This window comes from Elephas maximus, chromosome 11 (genome assembly GCF_024166365.1).
Source record: "Elephas maximus indicus isolate mEleMax1 chromosome 11, mEleMax1 primary haplotype, whole genome shotgun sequence".
Taxonomy (NCBI): Eukaryota; Metazoa; Chordata; class Mammalia; order Proboscidea; family Elephantidae; genus Elephas; species Elephas maximus.
Window position 1 is genome coordinate 25,561,642 of NC_064829.1, and position 13,490 is coordinate 25,575,131.

A 13,490-nucleotide genomic window follows, 5' to 3' on the forward strand; every position below is an offset into this window, starting at 1 on the left:
ACTGGCTTTTTTAGATTTTTTAATTTCCCTGTGTGTTCACAAGGGGATTTTGAGGGGCAAACCATCAGCACCACACAACACCGGGGGCAGGGAGGCAGCATTTGTTGTGCAGTGCACAGCCTTCTTGGCCATACATGGTGGCCCTTGGTGAGGAGGAGGCGTGAGGGTGTGTTATGAATACTGCCTGGCTTGGATGCTTTCATGCACTTCATATTGTTATGTTACTTATAGGTCAATGCAGACCCTAACTGTATACCTAATTGTGCCTATAAAAGGCACACATTAGAAAAGGTGCTTCACAAAGTCACGGTCATAGCAACAAGGAATGACAGCTCATAGGACAGACACTAAAGAGTCATCAAAAACACATTCCAGGTCTTATAATGTTTCTTACAGGAGGGGCAAACGGAACCATATATTATCCTGAAAGCCTCACTATATACTTCCAGGATATTTTATCCTGAAAGCCCAATGTGAGATTTATATTACTTTGATCCATTTGCTTCTCAACAAATGCATCTTGGAAGTGTTCATAATGTGGCACCCTGAATACTCTGTGTTGATCAGGCTGGGAGCATGACAAGCAGTGCCCAGGCAGTGTCAGAGCTAAAGAAACGAGTCACCTAGAAACAAGCAGAGTCTGCACCAGGCATCCTGGACCATGCCCAAACAGCCACACCGTGATGGGGACAGGAGGAGGACAGGGCAAGACCTTTGAGGCTCACTGAGTGCCATCTCCCTGCCTGACACTGCACTAGGTATTCTAGCCATACAGTGGACCCTAAGGACTACTCCCATTTTACAGCTGAGGAGACTGAGACCCAGAGAGGCTAAGTAACATGTCCAAATCCTGGCAGCTAATAGGTGACAGAAACAGGATTTAAACCTAAGAGTGTCAGACTCTCAGACCCCTCTGGTCCCTAAGCAGACTGTCTCTGTGTTGGAGGGCAGAGTGGTGTCCTGAGACAACAGAGGGAGCCCAGCAGGAGTCTGGATTCAGGGGAAGCTCTCTGAAGCTTTAGAGAGAAGTCACCCAAGAGTGGACACAAGACCACATGCCTCCACATCAAAACTGTCTCCTGCCAAGGTTGGGTTCGGTCCCGGGGGCAGGTCAGCTTCACAAGGAAGACTTTGCATGGGGGTTTAGCACATGATAATTGCTCAATAAATGCTTGCGGTTCTTGTGTATATTGTTATGTATTGTCATGTGTGGCCTTTGTTTCAGAAAGGAGGTAAACCACGTTTTACAGTTTTACTTTTAGGGTTCTAAGGAATAATTGAATGAACCAATGGGTGCTTGGATGGTTTAAAAAAAAAAACCCAGGAAACTAATTTAGGAAGCCCCTATGGAGAATATTTACTTTTAAAACTGTGCAACTTAAATTCTATGTTAGCGTTTTTAAATATCAGGTTCTTTGAGAGCGAGTCCACCTGTGGATATTATATAGGACCGACCTCTTGCTTTTAAAAGGCCTTGCTGCTTGGATTCTCTACAACATTTCCAGATTATTGAAGGTTTTGTTGTTGATGTAGTTGTTGTTTTGGAGTATTTTCTTCTAGTGTGGAAATGGAGAACATAACAGTATCATTGTCTTCAAAATGTTGATAGGGTTACATGGCGCTTTCAGTGCATTTTGCTTTTTGAGGAATATTTGGAATTATCAAAATTTGATTTTTAAGGTGGAATAATGGCTGCCTCAGCAAGCATATGTTAGCAGTTTCCACTGGGACATTACCAAGAATCCTTTAAGCATGCAGTTCACTATAAATGATGTCTGATAAAAGGAATGGCTGCCCCTCCTTCCCCCCCCAAAAAGCATATAGCTACAGCTTTCCTGGGATAAGAACCTGGATGGTGTTGCTTTGAATATGTGTGTTACAGGTAATCCAGATGGTCGGGGCCATGGTACCTCCTACGGGGTGCCTGGCATTTTGTAGATGCTGGTCAACGATACAGCACAAATATGCCTGATAAGAAGGCAGTTTCCACAGCTGTGAGGGGAGTGTTGTAGTATATCTCTGATCACTGTTTTGTATAGTAGTGATCTGCACATGTTCTCAAAATTATACTAATAAAGGCTTTCTATTGTGCAGAGTGCTCTTCAGAGAAGTTTTAGAAATAATATGTTTTGCTGTATAGCTTAAGAATGACCAGGTGGCATTTGAATGAAAGTATAATAACTTTCCATTGCTGTAAAAAGTAAATAAATATCCACAATATGTATTTTAGAAATTTATTGTTAAGAAAACCAGATTTGGCTTAACAGAAGCAGGTGATCTGTCTGTTGAAGACATGAAGAAAATCCGCCGTCTTTCTCTGATTGAATTGACTGCCTTTTTTGATGCCTTTGGAATTCCACTTAAAAGAAATAAAACAGAAAAAGTAAAAGGGCGAGGTAAGTAAAAAGACTGGTTTCATCTGATTTGAATGCTTAACTAAATTGGAAGAAGGTAATGCTTTTCTGATTCTTTTTTCTTTCTCCCTTTATTAATGAAGACAATGGCATTTTTGGAGTTCCACTCACAGTCCTATTGGACAATGATCGAAAAAAAGACTCTGGAGTGAAAGTTCCCCTTGTATTACAAAAAGTGAGTAGAAAGCACATGAGGAGAAATTGATGGAGCCTTGTGATTGTGATTTGGCACTTTGTAAACCCACTAAAGAAGACCCTGGGTGGTGCAAATGGTGAACTCACTCAGCTGCTAACCTAAAGGTTGGAGGTTTGAGTCCACCCAGAGGCACCTCGGAAGAAAGCCCTGACAAGCTACTCTAGAAAAATCAGCCATTGAAAACCCTATGGATCACAGTTCTATTCTGACACACATGGGGTCTCTATGAGCTGGAGTCAACTTGATAGCAACTGGTTTTAAACCCACTAATAAATTTTCTTTCAGATTTGAAAACTCTAAAACCCTATGAGGACTCAGGCCTGTTGTAGTTTTTAGCTTTATTCCATGTGTCCCCGTAGATGTCCCCCAAGCACTGGGACCAGTTTGCCTTGATGTGCACTTTTGGAACCTCTCATATTGTTCAGGTGATAGACACAGATGCTCTGGTACATGGCTTCCTTCCGTTGTATTTTTTCAATTAAAAATTTTTTTCAAATGTTATTTGTGTTATATGTTTTTATGTATATTTACTTATTCTTTCTGGGATAAAAGATAACTCATATAATTAGCAATAAAATTTACTGGTCATGGAAATAATTAATTATTAAGATATATTACCGGTTGGGTGATTCTAAAATGTGTATACATAATCATTTCATTAGGTTTACAAAAAGAGGTTAAGAAAGTCTAAAACTCAATTTATTCTGGTGGTTTTTCAGGCATGACTGGAAAATATGATACATCTAGACAAAGAGAAAAATTTCTATTGAAGAAAATTTTGAAAATGATATTATGCAAACTATGATATAATAAAACTCTGACCATCATTGCTGAATAGCTGATCTGCTTCTAAGTCACCAATTTTTTACAACCAGTGATTTACATAAGTGTGCATTTATTCAACAGTGACATCCCATGGCACAATGAGAATTTCAAGCCCTAAACATATCTTATTGAATTTTAGAATAAGTTTTTGAATGATATACATAAAAATACCAACTGAGGAAATATGTACTTTATTTGCACTAACAATTCTACACTTCTCTTCTGTCTTCCTGAATTTTGCATACAATGCCTCCAATTGAGCAATTGCTCAAAACAGTGACTGACTGTCTTGTGATGGGAGAAGGGAGGATGGCAACCAGAGAGCCAGGGAGTGCTAGTGACTTGCCTTTGTGTGCAGGTGCCACCTGTAGCGCAACACTCTGCCCAGGAGCTGTGCTGGGCTGTGCCCAGGATGTCATGAGCAGTGACATTGAGCAGCTCGAGGAGGTTGATGTTATCTCCCTTTTACTGATGAGGCAACTGAGGCACAGGAGAGGGAGATAACTTACCCAAGAGCACACAGCCAGCAAGAGGTGGAATGGAAACAGAAACACAGCATGTGTCAAAGCCTAAAGCCCACGGTGACTTGAAGTTTTTTTTTCTGACTTGGATTAAAACCTGAATTATGCCCTTTACTCTCTATGTGAAGGACAGAGTTTGAAGAAAATCCATAAAATCTTAGACAGAGAAGATTCAGTAGAGGTATTCATATTATTACATAGGTACAAAAGGCTAGCACAGAACTTAGCAAATGGAAACGCTGATCAATAAATGCTAATTAAACTAAAACTGGATTTATTTCACATTAGCAACAGCTCAGTAGATGTTAGCTCTTATTACTACTGGTGTTGTGTTCCTCAGAAAGACACCTTGAGGTACTAAGCTCCCACTCCTGTGGGATAGCCTTTGTATGGCCATGCTTCCTTCTAAATATCTATTTCTCTCTACACTGTGTGCCAACCAGCATCATTTCTCGAAAGCAAAATAACAAAGACTTTGGGTCCTCCTCTTATTGTGTGACCGACCTTGGGCAAGTTACTTATCCTCTTTGTGTCTCAGTTTCCTCAGCTCTAGAATGGGGATAGTAACAGTACCTACCTCATTGGATTCCCCCATGTGTCTGTCAGTTTGTCGTACTGTGGGGGCTTGTGTGTTGCTGTGATGCTGGAAGCTATGCCACTGGTATTCAAATACCAGCAGGGTCACCCATGGAGTACAGGTTTCAGCTGAGCTTCCAGACTAAGACAGACTAGGAAGAAGGACCTGGCAGTCTACTTCTGAAGAGCATTAGCCAGTGAAAACCTTATGAATAGCAGCAGAACATTATCTAATATAGTGCTGGAAGATGAGCCTCCCAGGTTGAAAGGCACTCAAAAGATGACTGGGGAAGAGCTGTCTCCTCAAAGTAGAGTCGACCTTAATGATGTGGATGGAGTAAAGCTTTCGGGACCTTCATCTGCTGATGTGGCATGACTCAAAATGAGAAGAAACAGCTGCGAACATCCATTAATAATCAGAACCTGGAATGCATGAAGTATGAATCTAGGAAAATTGGAAATCGTCAAAAATGAAATGGAACACATAAACATCGATATCCTAGGCATTAGTGAGCTGAAATGGACAGGTATGGGCCGTTTTGAATCGGACAATCACATAGTCTACTATGCTGGGAATGACAACTCGAAGAGGAATGGTGTTGCTTTCATCGTCAAAAAGAACGTTTCAAGATCTATCCTGAAGTACAACGCTGTCAGTGATAGCATAATATCCATACGCCTACAAGGAAGACCAGTTAATACAACTATTATTCAAATTTACACACCAACCACAAGGGCCAAAGATGAAGAAATAGAAGATTTTTTCAGCTACCGCAGTCTGAAATTGATCGAACATGCAATCAAGATGCATTGGTAATTACTGGCAATTGGAATGCAAAAGTTGGGAACAAAGCAGAAGGACCAGTAGTTGGAAAATATGGCTTTGGTGATAGAAACAATGCCCGAGATCGAATGATAGAATTTTGCAAGACCAACAACTTCTTCATTGTAAGTACCTTCTTTCACCAGCATAAACGGCAACTATACACATGGACCTTGCCAGATGGAACACACAGAAATCAAATTGACTACACCTGTGGAAAGAGACAATGGAAAAGCTCAAAATCATCGGTCAGAACAAGGCCAGGGGCTGACTGTGGAACAGACCATCAATTGCTCCTATGCAAGTTCAAGCTGAAACTGAAGAAAATCAGAGCAAGTCCACGAGAGCCAAAATATGATCTTGAGTATATCCCACCTGAATTTAGAGACCATCTCAAGAATAGATTTGATGCATTGAACACTAGTGACTGCAGACCAGACGAATTGTGGAATGACATCAAGGACATCATCCATGAAGAAAGCAAGAGGTCACTGAAAAGACAGGAAAGAAAGAAAAGACCAAGATGGATGTCAGAGGAGACTCTGAAACTTGCTCTTGAGTGTCGAGCAGCTAAAACAAAAGGAAGAATTGATGAAGTAAAAGAACTAAACAGAAGATTTCAAAGGGCCTCTCGAGAAGACAAAGTCAAGTATTATAATGACATGTGCAAAGAGCTGGAGATGGAAAACCAAAAGGGAAGAACACACTCGGTGTTTCTCAAGCTGAAAGGACTGAAGAAAAATTCAAGCCTTGAGTTGCAATAGTGAAGGATTCCATGGGGAAAATATTAAATGAAGCAGGAAGCATCAAAAGAAAATGGAAGGAATACACAGAGCCATTATACCAAAAAGAATTAGTCGATGTTCAACCATTTCAAGAGGTGGCATATGATCAGGAACTGATGGTATTGAAGGAAGAAGTCCAAGCTGCTCTGAAGGCACTGGTGAAAAACAAGGCTTCAGGAATTGATGGAATATCAATCGAGATGTTTCAACAAACAGATGCAGCACTGGAGGTGCTCACTCATCTATGCCAAGATATATGGAAGACAGCTTCCTGGCGAACTGATTGGAAGAGACCCATTTTTATGCCTATTCCCAAGAAAGGTGATCCAACCGAATGTGGAAATTATAGAACAATATCATTAATATCACATGCAAGCAAAATTTTCCTGAAGATCATTCAAAAGTGGCTGCAGCAGTATATCGACAGGGAAGTGCCAGAAATTCAGGCTGGATTCAGAAGAGAACGTGGAACCAGGGATATCATTGCTAATGTCAGATGGATCCTGGCTGAAAGCAGAGAATACCAGAAGGATGTTTACCTGGGTTTTATTGACTATGCAAAGGCATTCGACTATGTGGATCATAACAAACTATGGATAACACTGCGAAGAATGGGAATTCCAGAACACTGAATTGTGCTCATGAGGAACCTTTACGTAGATCAAGAGGCAGTTGTTTGGACAGAACAAGGAGGTACTGATTGGTTTAAAGTCAGGAAAGGTGTGCGTCAGGGTTGTATTCTTTCACCATACCTATTTAACCTGTATGCTGAACAAATAATCTGAGAAGCTGGACTATATGAAGAAGAACGGGGCATCAGGATTGGAGGAAGACTCATTAACAACCTGCATTATGCAGATGACACAACCTTGCTTGCTGAAAGTGAAGAGGACTCGAAGCACTTACTAATGAAGATCAAAGACCACAGCCTTCAGTATGGATTGCGCCTCAACATAAAGAAAACAAAAATCCTCACAACTGGACCAATGAGCAACATCATGATAAACGGAGAAAAGATTGAAGTTGTCAAGGATTTCATTTTACTTGGATCCACAATCAACACCCATGGAAGCAGCAGTCAAGAAATCAAAAGACACATTGCATTGGGTAAATCTGCTGCAAAGATCTCTTCCAAGTGCTGAAGAGCAAAGATGTCACCCTGAGGACTAAGGTGCGCCTGACCCAAGCCATGGTATTTTCAACTGCATCATATGCATGTGAAAGCTGGACAATGAATAAGGAAGGCTGAAGAAGAGTTGACAACTTTGAATTGTGGTGTTGGCGAAGAATATTGAATATACTATCGACTGCCAAAAGAACGATCAAATCTGTCTTGTAAGAAGTGCAGCCAGAATGCTCTTTAGAGGCAAGGATGGTGAGACTGCATCTTACATACTTTGGACTTGTTGTCAGGAGGGATCAGCCCCTGGAGAAGGACATCATGCTTGGCAGAGTACAGGGTCAGCGGAAAAGAGGAAGACCCTCAGTGAGGTGGATTGACACAGTGGCTGCGACAATGAGCTCAAGCATAACAACGATTGTAAGGATGGCTCAGGACCAGGCAGTGTTTCATTCTGTTGTGCATAGGATCACTATGAGTAGGAACTGACTGGACAGCACCTAACAACAACAACACCTCATTGGATCAGTCTGAGGGTTAAGTGAGTGAATATATGTAAAGTACTGAGAACTGTATCTGATACACAGTAAGTGTACAATAAATGTTAGCTTTTTTTATTATTATTATTTTTACCACCATCACCACCATGAGACCTCATGAGAAATAGTGACCTTTCTAATTTCTAACTCCTTGGTCAGACTCCTAGGATTCCTGTAGTTTCTTAGCCAGAGTGGGTGCAAGTAACGATAGTCAATCCACAGTCTTTTCGTATTGGTCAGTCTGCACAAAGAGACATCAGAATAAGACCTTAAAGTGATTTGAGTGGCACCATATTATAGTGGTCAAGAGCAGTAGCTGGAGAAAGTCCGTGCCTTTACTTACTAGGTTGATCTTGGAAAGTTATATCACAGCTACAAGCTTCCATTTCCTCATTGCAAAACAGAGAATAGTTTGACCTCATAGGGTGGTTGTGAACACCTAAGAAGATATTCGAGTACCAGGTACATGCTTGGCAACTTTCATTCTTTGGTCATACTTTCAGATGGAGGTATTTATTTATTTATATCTATCTTTTCTTTCTAGTTTTTTGAGAAAGTTGAGGAATCAGGGCTGGAATCTGAAGGAATTTTTCGACTTTCAGGATGTACTGCCAAAGTCAAGGTACCAAACATTTTCTGTCTTTTTAGAGTTCAAAGCTAGCTTAACACAGTTCACACAAACATTAGGTATCTAGTTAGTTGTTGTTATTTGATACTGTCTGTTTGCCTTACTTAGTATTCCTCAGTACCCTGTGATGAAACATTTTTTCGTGATCCTGAGTTGTATATCCTTATAAATTAAAAGAAGTAACAACAACAAAACAACACATCAATTCACCATCAAAAATTGCTCCTTGTTCTTAGTTTGAAAAAGTTGAAATGTTTTATGGGCTCCACACTTGAGTTGCCATGTTCTTCTCGGCCATGTAATTCACTAAGCCAATATTATATGAGATCTTTTTTCCATCATCAGTAGCTTTAAACTTCGAAACATTCTTTGGCTCTCCTTTTAATGGAAGGTCCTTACAGGAATTTGTGGCAATGACCATAACCACTACAGTACTCGTTCAGCAATTTTAAAACCCAACTCCTTTTAAGGTAATGTTAGCTTCACACATAAAATGTCCTGTGCAGTGTGAATCCTTTTTCTTTGCTTTCCTACTTCTAGAAGGCAGCAAACTCTAGAGTTCAACAAAAGAAAGAATCATTAGAAAAGAAAAGCTTTTCTCCCAAATTTCCATCAAAATATCCCACTGAGTCTCTGAGTTGGCATGCAGAATGCACAGTTGACGCCCACCCTCAGATCCCTGTAGTCATGCAAACCTGAAAATTTTTAAATGAGGAGCCCCTGCAAAAAAATCTGAGAGTGAGGGAAAAATTAGCCCAGCTGGGCTGAGAACTATTAAAAGGGAATGTGTAGAGGCAGAAAAGCATTTGTTTATTAATTTGTTTTGGTGCATGTTTTAGGAAATTCTATTTGTATCAAAATTCTTAGAGTTTTTATCTAGAAGTGTGATGAGAAGTTCTCGAAGTGGAAACTGAGATGAAATAAGTTGTGTCAATTGGGTCCTCCAAAAAGCAGATGCTAAGAGGGAGTTAGGCATAGAAGAGGATTATTGGGGATAAGGCATGTGAAAGATAAAAGGGGGAAGGAGCAGGACTCTCCAGGGAGCACCACAGAGCATGATGTGGTTCTGACAACTCCTCTCCAGGAGCCCTGCTCTGGCAGAAAGGGGAGAGCCTGGCACCCCTCCCATTTGCCATTGGCTGGCCTCCCCGTGGAGAGCAGGGCTCCAGCTCAAATGCTGAAGCAGATCCAGAAGGCACTAACAGCTGGAAGGGTCATCTACCTGAACCTTTTGCAGCTGATGGCAAGTTCTTTTTTGGAGGGAGATGTGGGATTGCACCACAGCGTTCCTGGTGGCTGCAGGCGTGGGGCATGCCAAGGAGGTGTGACTTCCTAAGAGTGGTTGCTACGTGCTGGTGTAAGAAAACGTCTGAGGGCCCCTTAAAGTTTTTAGTTTCTAAAGTAAATCTACTTCTAGTCTCAGTGTCTCATAGGCACGGTGCTTACACATACTTCTGAACAAACGTGTCCTGAATCTGAAGAGAACGCTCTCACTGGTTTTGGTTAAATCTTTGGTTATGTCTGTAGAGTCAGAGAAACCACAATGAAGTCATGGAAAATAATTTTCTAAAACAGAACCAGACTTCATCCCTCTAAGCCTCGTCCATAAGCAAGAAGCTGTATCTGTACATATTTTTACTGGGTCGTGTGTGTGTGTGTGTGTGTAAAGCATAATGGATACGTAAAATTCCCTTTTCTAAATAGTAAAAGGAGACTGTAGAAAACATTACATGGTAGTTCTCATGTACATAAAGTTTAACATCATATTTTATTTTTCACTGGCTAATCTTTGAAAATTTTTATCAAAGTGCTAGATACTGTTCTTATATGGATGTACATTCCTGAACCACAGTTAGATGAAAGTCTCTTTTCCCCTCTAATGGGTTATGAAGTTTCAGCCTAGTTATTCCATCACTTGTTGTCAGAAAAAATGTAATCCAGATGTTTCCATTGTTTGAGCTCCAGGAAAGCAAATGTGAAAGAGATCTGGGACAGTGAACAGAAACAGGAAAGCACTGCAATTAGAAAGGAATCGTAACTTGATATATTAAATAGGTCTTCATTTCTCTCCTTAGTTCAAACTTCACACTACTTTTTGTTGTTGTGGTTTCATCTGCTGAATTATTATTATATAGTAATATGCTTGGAGAAAGACAGTTTTTTAAAAACTATATTATAATTATACTCAAATTGTGGCAAGCAGATGGCACTAACCCTATGGCTCCTCGGATATATCTTTACGAACAATCAGATCTGGGTTTGTGCTTTACAGGCTTGGTAAGAATGGCAGAGAAGTCACTCACACTGAGAGGAAGCTACTAGTTTTAACCAAGCAGGACACACACAACAGCAAAGCCAACTCCTAGGTTTGAGGCCTCAAAGCGTTTGGAACTAATTTGATACCTTCTTGTTTCGAATGATTTTCGTATCCAAAAATGACAGGATTTGAGCCAAACACTAGGGAATATACATTATGGAAGAAGGCAGGCTGTTTGACATGTAAGGCTTTCTTCTTTGACTAGTTTCAGTTATTCTAAGTCTGGGATAAATGTTTTATAATTGCATTACCCAGTTGATTGGATTCCATGCCTGAACTGGTTTTTGAAGCTGAAGGCTGGTCATTTGCATTTTTATAACACTACCTCAAAAATTGTGGCAGGTTGTATTTTTGCTTAGAGGAAATGTAAGTACATGACTTCTGACCCTTGCCTAGTATTCTCTTTAACATTTGGACAGGAAACGTGATTTCTTTAACTTCCAAACTCTCCCTGTCTTTGACAAGGTAAATTCAACTCCTAGTTTATATGGTTTCATGTTTAGGACCACCACGGAACTGTCAGCTTTGCTCTGGTTGAAACAAAGAGAGGACATTCTTTCTGTCCATTGATTTTCACTGGCCAACCAGACAAGATGAAGTGACGTTATTACCCAAATATCTACCCAACATGTGTATTGGTTTCCCACAGCATTAGTACTAAAGGTTATAATGTAACTAGGAGGAGGACAGTCATGAGCAGTTGGCATTTATTGAGTGCTTGCTGTTCCATGAGCTTTATATACATCACCTGACTTAATTTCTATGATACAGCTGAGAAATTTGAGGCACAGGCCATACACTAGTCAGCTGTGGAACTGGGATAACAACCCAAAGAGCCTGGTTGCAGAGCCTATCCTTGACCCTCTTAGATGACAGGAAGCCACTGGCAGGTTCAAAGGATGGTCACATTAGTGTTTCAGATAGATTACTTTGCAAATGTATGTGGAAAATTGGTTTGAATTATTCTGCTTTCCCTGGTGCTTCCTGGCCACATGAAAAACAATTCCCTTCTGCTTTACATCAATAGGACCAGGCAATGGATAGAAAAGGTTGCTTCTCTCACTCCATTTCCTACTCTGAGTTAACAATACCCCCATCTGCCCGTTACCCCAGGTAGAAATCTCAAATCACCTTGGACTATTATTTCTCTCTCTGAGTCTCATATTCAATCCATCACAAATTCTTGAGGATTTTACTTCCAAACTCATTCCCACTGCCATCTTATTATCTCCAAGGCATTTCTTAAATACCTCATCTCTTTTCTATCCTACAACTGCTTACCCAGATGAGTTCTTCATTATCCGTCACCAGAAATGCTACCTTAGCCCATAACTGGTTTCCTTGCCTCTAGCCTGCTTCCCTGGAGTCGTGGTGGCACAGTGGTTACAGGTGCTAACCAAAAGGTCGGCAGTTCGAATCCACCAGCTGCTCCCTGGAAAACCTGTGGGACAGTTCTACTCTGTCTTACAGGGTCACTAAGAGTCAGAATTGACTTGACAGCAATGGTTTTTTTTAGCCTGCTCCCCAACCAGTGCCAAACTCCACACTCTCCAAATTATTTTTCCATCTGGCTGTCAGAAAAGATAAATGTAACCTCGTCATTGCCTTGCATAGAGAATTTTCATGCAGCCTCGAATGAAGAGCTGTTTCCCTAGTCTTATCCCTCTTTCTACCCTCTTCCTTGCCCGTAATGTTCTGGCAACACTGAAGTAATTGGAGTCCCTGGACACACTGGGTTTCCTTGCATTCGTATCACTGCTTGAAAAGTTTTTTCTGCCTCAAATACCCTTGATTTCCTCTTCCCCAGCATGCTCCTCATCAGTCTACAAGACTTGGCTTCGGCAGAGTTGGAATCTCCTCTGTTATGGCCGCATGCTGCCCCATACATGAGCTTTTATGTAGCATTTAACCCCCTGAATTGGTGTGATCAGCTCATGAAATGGTCCCTTCCACTGGACTGCAGGGCCCCTGCAGTCTTCCCAGAGCCTCCCCTAGTCCTCTGTAGTCTCTCTCACTCCAGAGGGGGCTTTAATGCAGGCTTTAAATGCTTTATAAAGTGTATTTATCAGTAAAGGATTGTTCAACTGACTATATTATTCCTGTTAGATTGAAAACTTCTTAAGGACAAGAAAGAAATCTTACTGGTATGTCACCAGTAGGAACTGGTAGGGCTGCTCAGAATCATGTGCGTCTCTTGCACATGGGACTTTTCCTGCCAGGACTCCCTGTTTTGTAGGCTCTGGGAACCATGAGAACATTTCTGTCTGAGCAGGTTAATGAGCTGATCCTTCATAGGAAAAGATCAGGTTTGAAAATTAACTCTGGTTATGCATGGTCAAAGCTGAAAGAAAGGCTTCTCGTGAGAATAAAGCAGAGACCTTAAAGACCCTGAGTGTTTTCAGAGTTACCTGTCTAAGTAAGTACCCTTTTCGGGGCAGTTGGCGTCAGTTGGAGAGCTGGCTATAACTACATGGTAGTATAGGTAAGGCTTGTAGTTCAAGGGAACAGTAGAAAATGAATTTGACTTTGAAAAAGAAACATGAAGAACAGGTGGCATCAATAATCAGATGAATTAATAATGTAAAATTTGTAAGCCAAGTAGAATTTATGGAAGTTCAGTGATTTTTTTTTTGTCCCCAGGTATTTAGACGATGTTTCAAACCTGAGGAAGGTTTGGGCAAGCATGCAAACATGTGGAAGGCATGCATGTGTATGCCTTGACATGACACTTCGCTTTGACTGCTCT

The 13,490-nt window shown here is 40.9% G+C and overlaps 1 protein-coding gene across 11 annotated transcripts in view; it reads left to right on the forward strand.

Annotated features, from left to right (window-relative positions):
* Window positions 1–13,490, forward strand: part of ARHGAP28 (Rho GTPase activating protein 28) — a 220,327-nt gene that overhangs the window by 164,475 nt on the left and 42,362 nt on the right. For all 11 annotated transcript variants that reach the window (XM_049902497.1, XM_049902504.1, XM_049902496.1 and 8 more), the window contains 3 exons: window positions 2,231–2,396; window positions 2,498–2,589; window positions 8,344–8,421. In XM_049902497.1, the coding sequence (XP_049758454.1) occupies window positions 2,231–2,396; window positions 2,498–2,589; window positions 8,344–8,421 (336 nt within the window). The remainder of the gene's footprint in view (window positions 1–2,230; window positions 2,397–2,497; window positions 2,590–8,343; window positions 8,422–13,490) is intronic.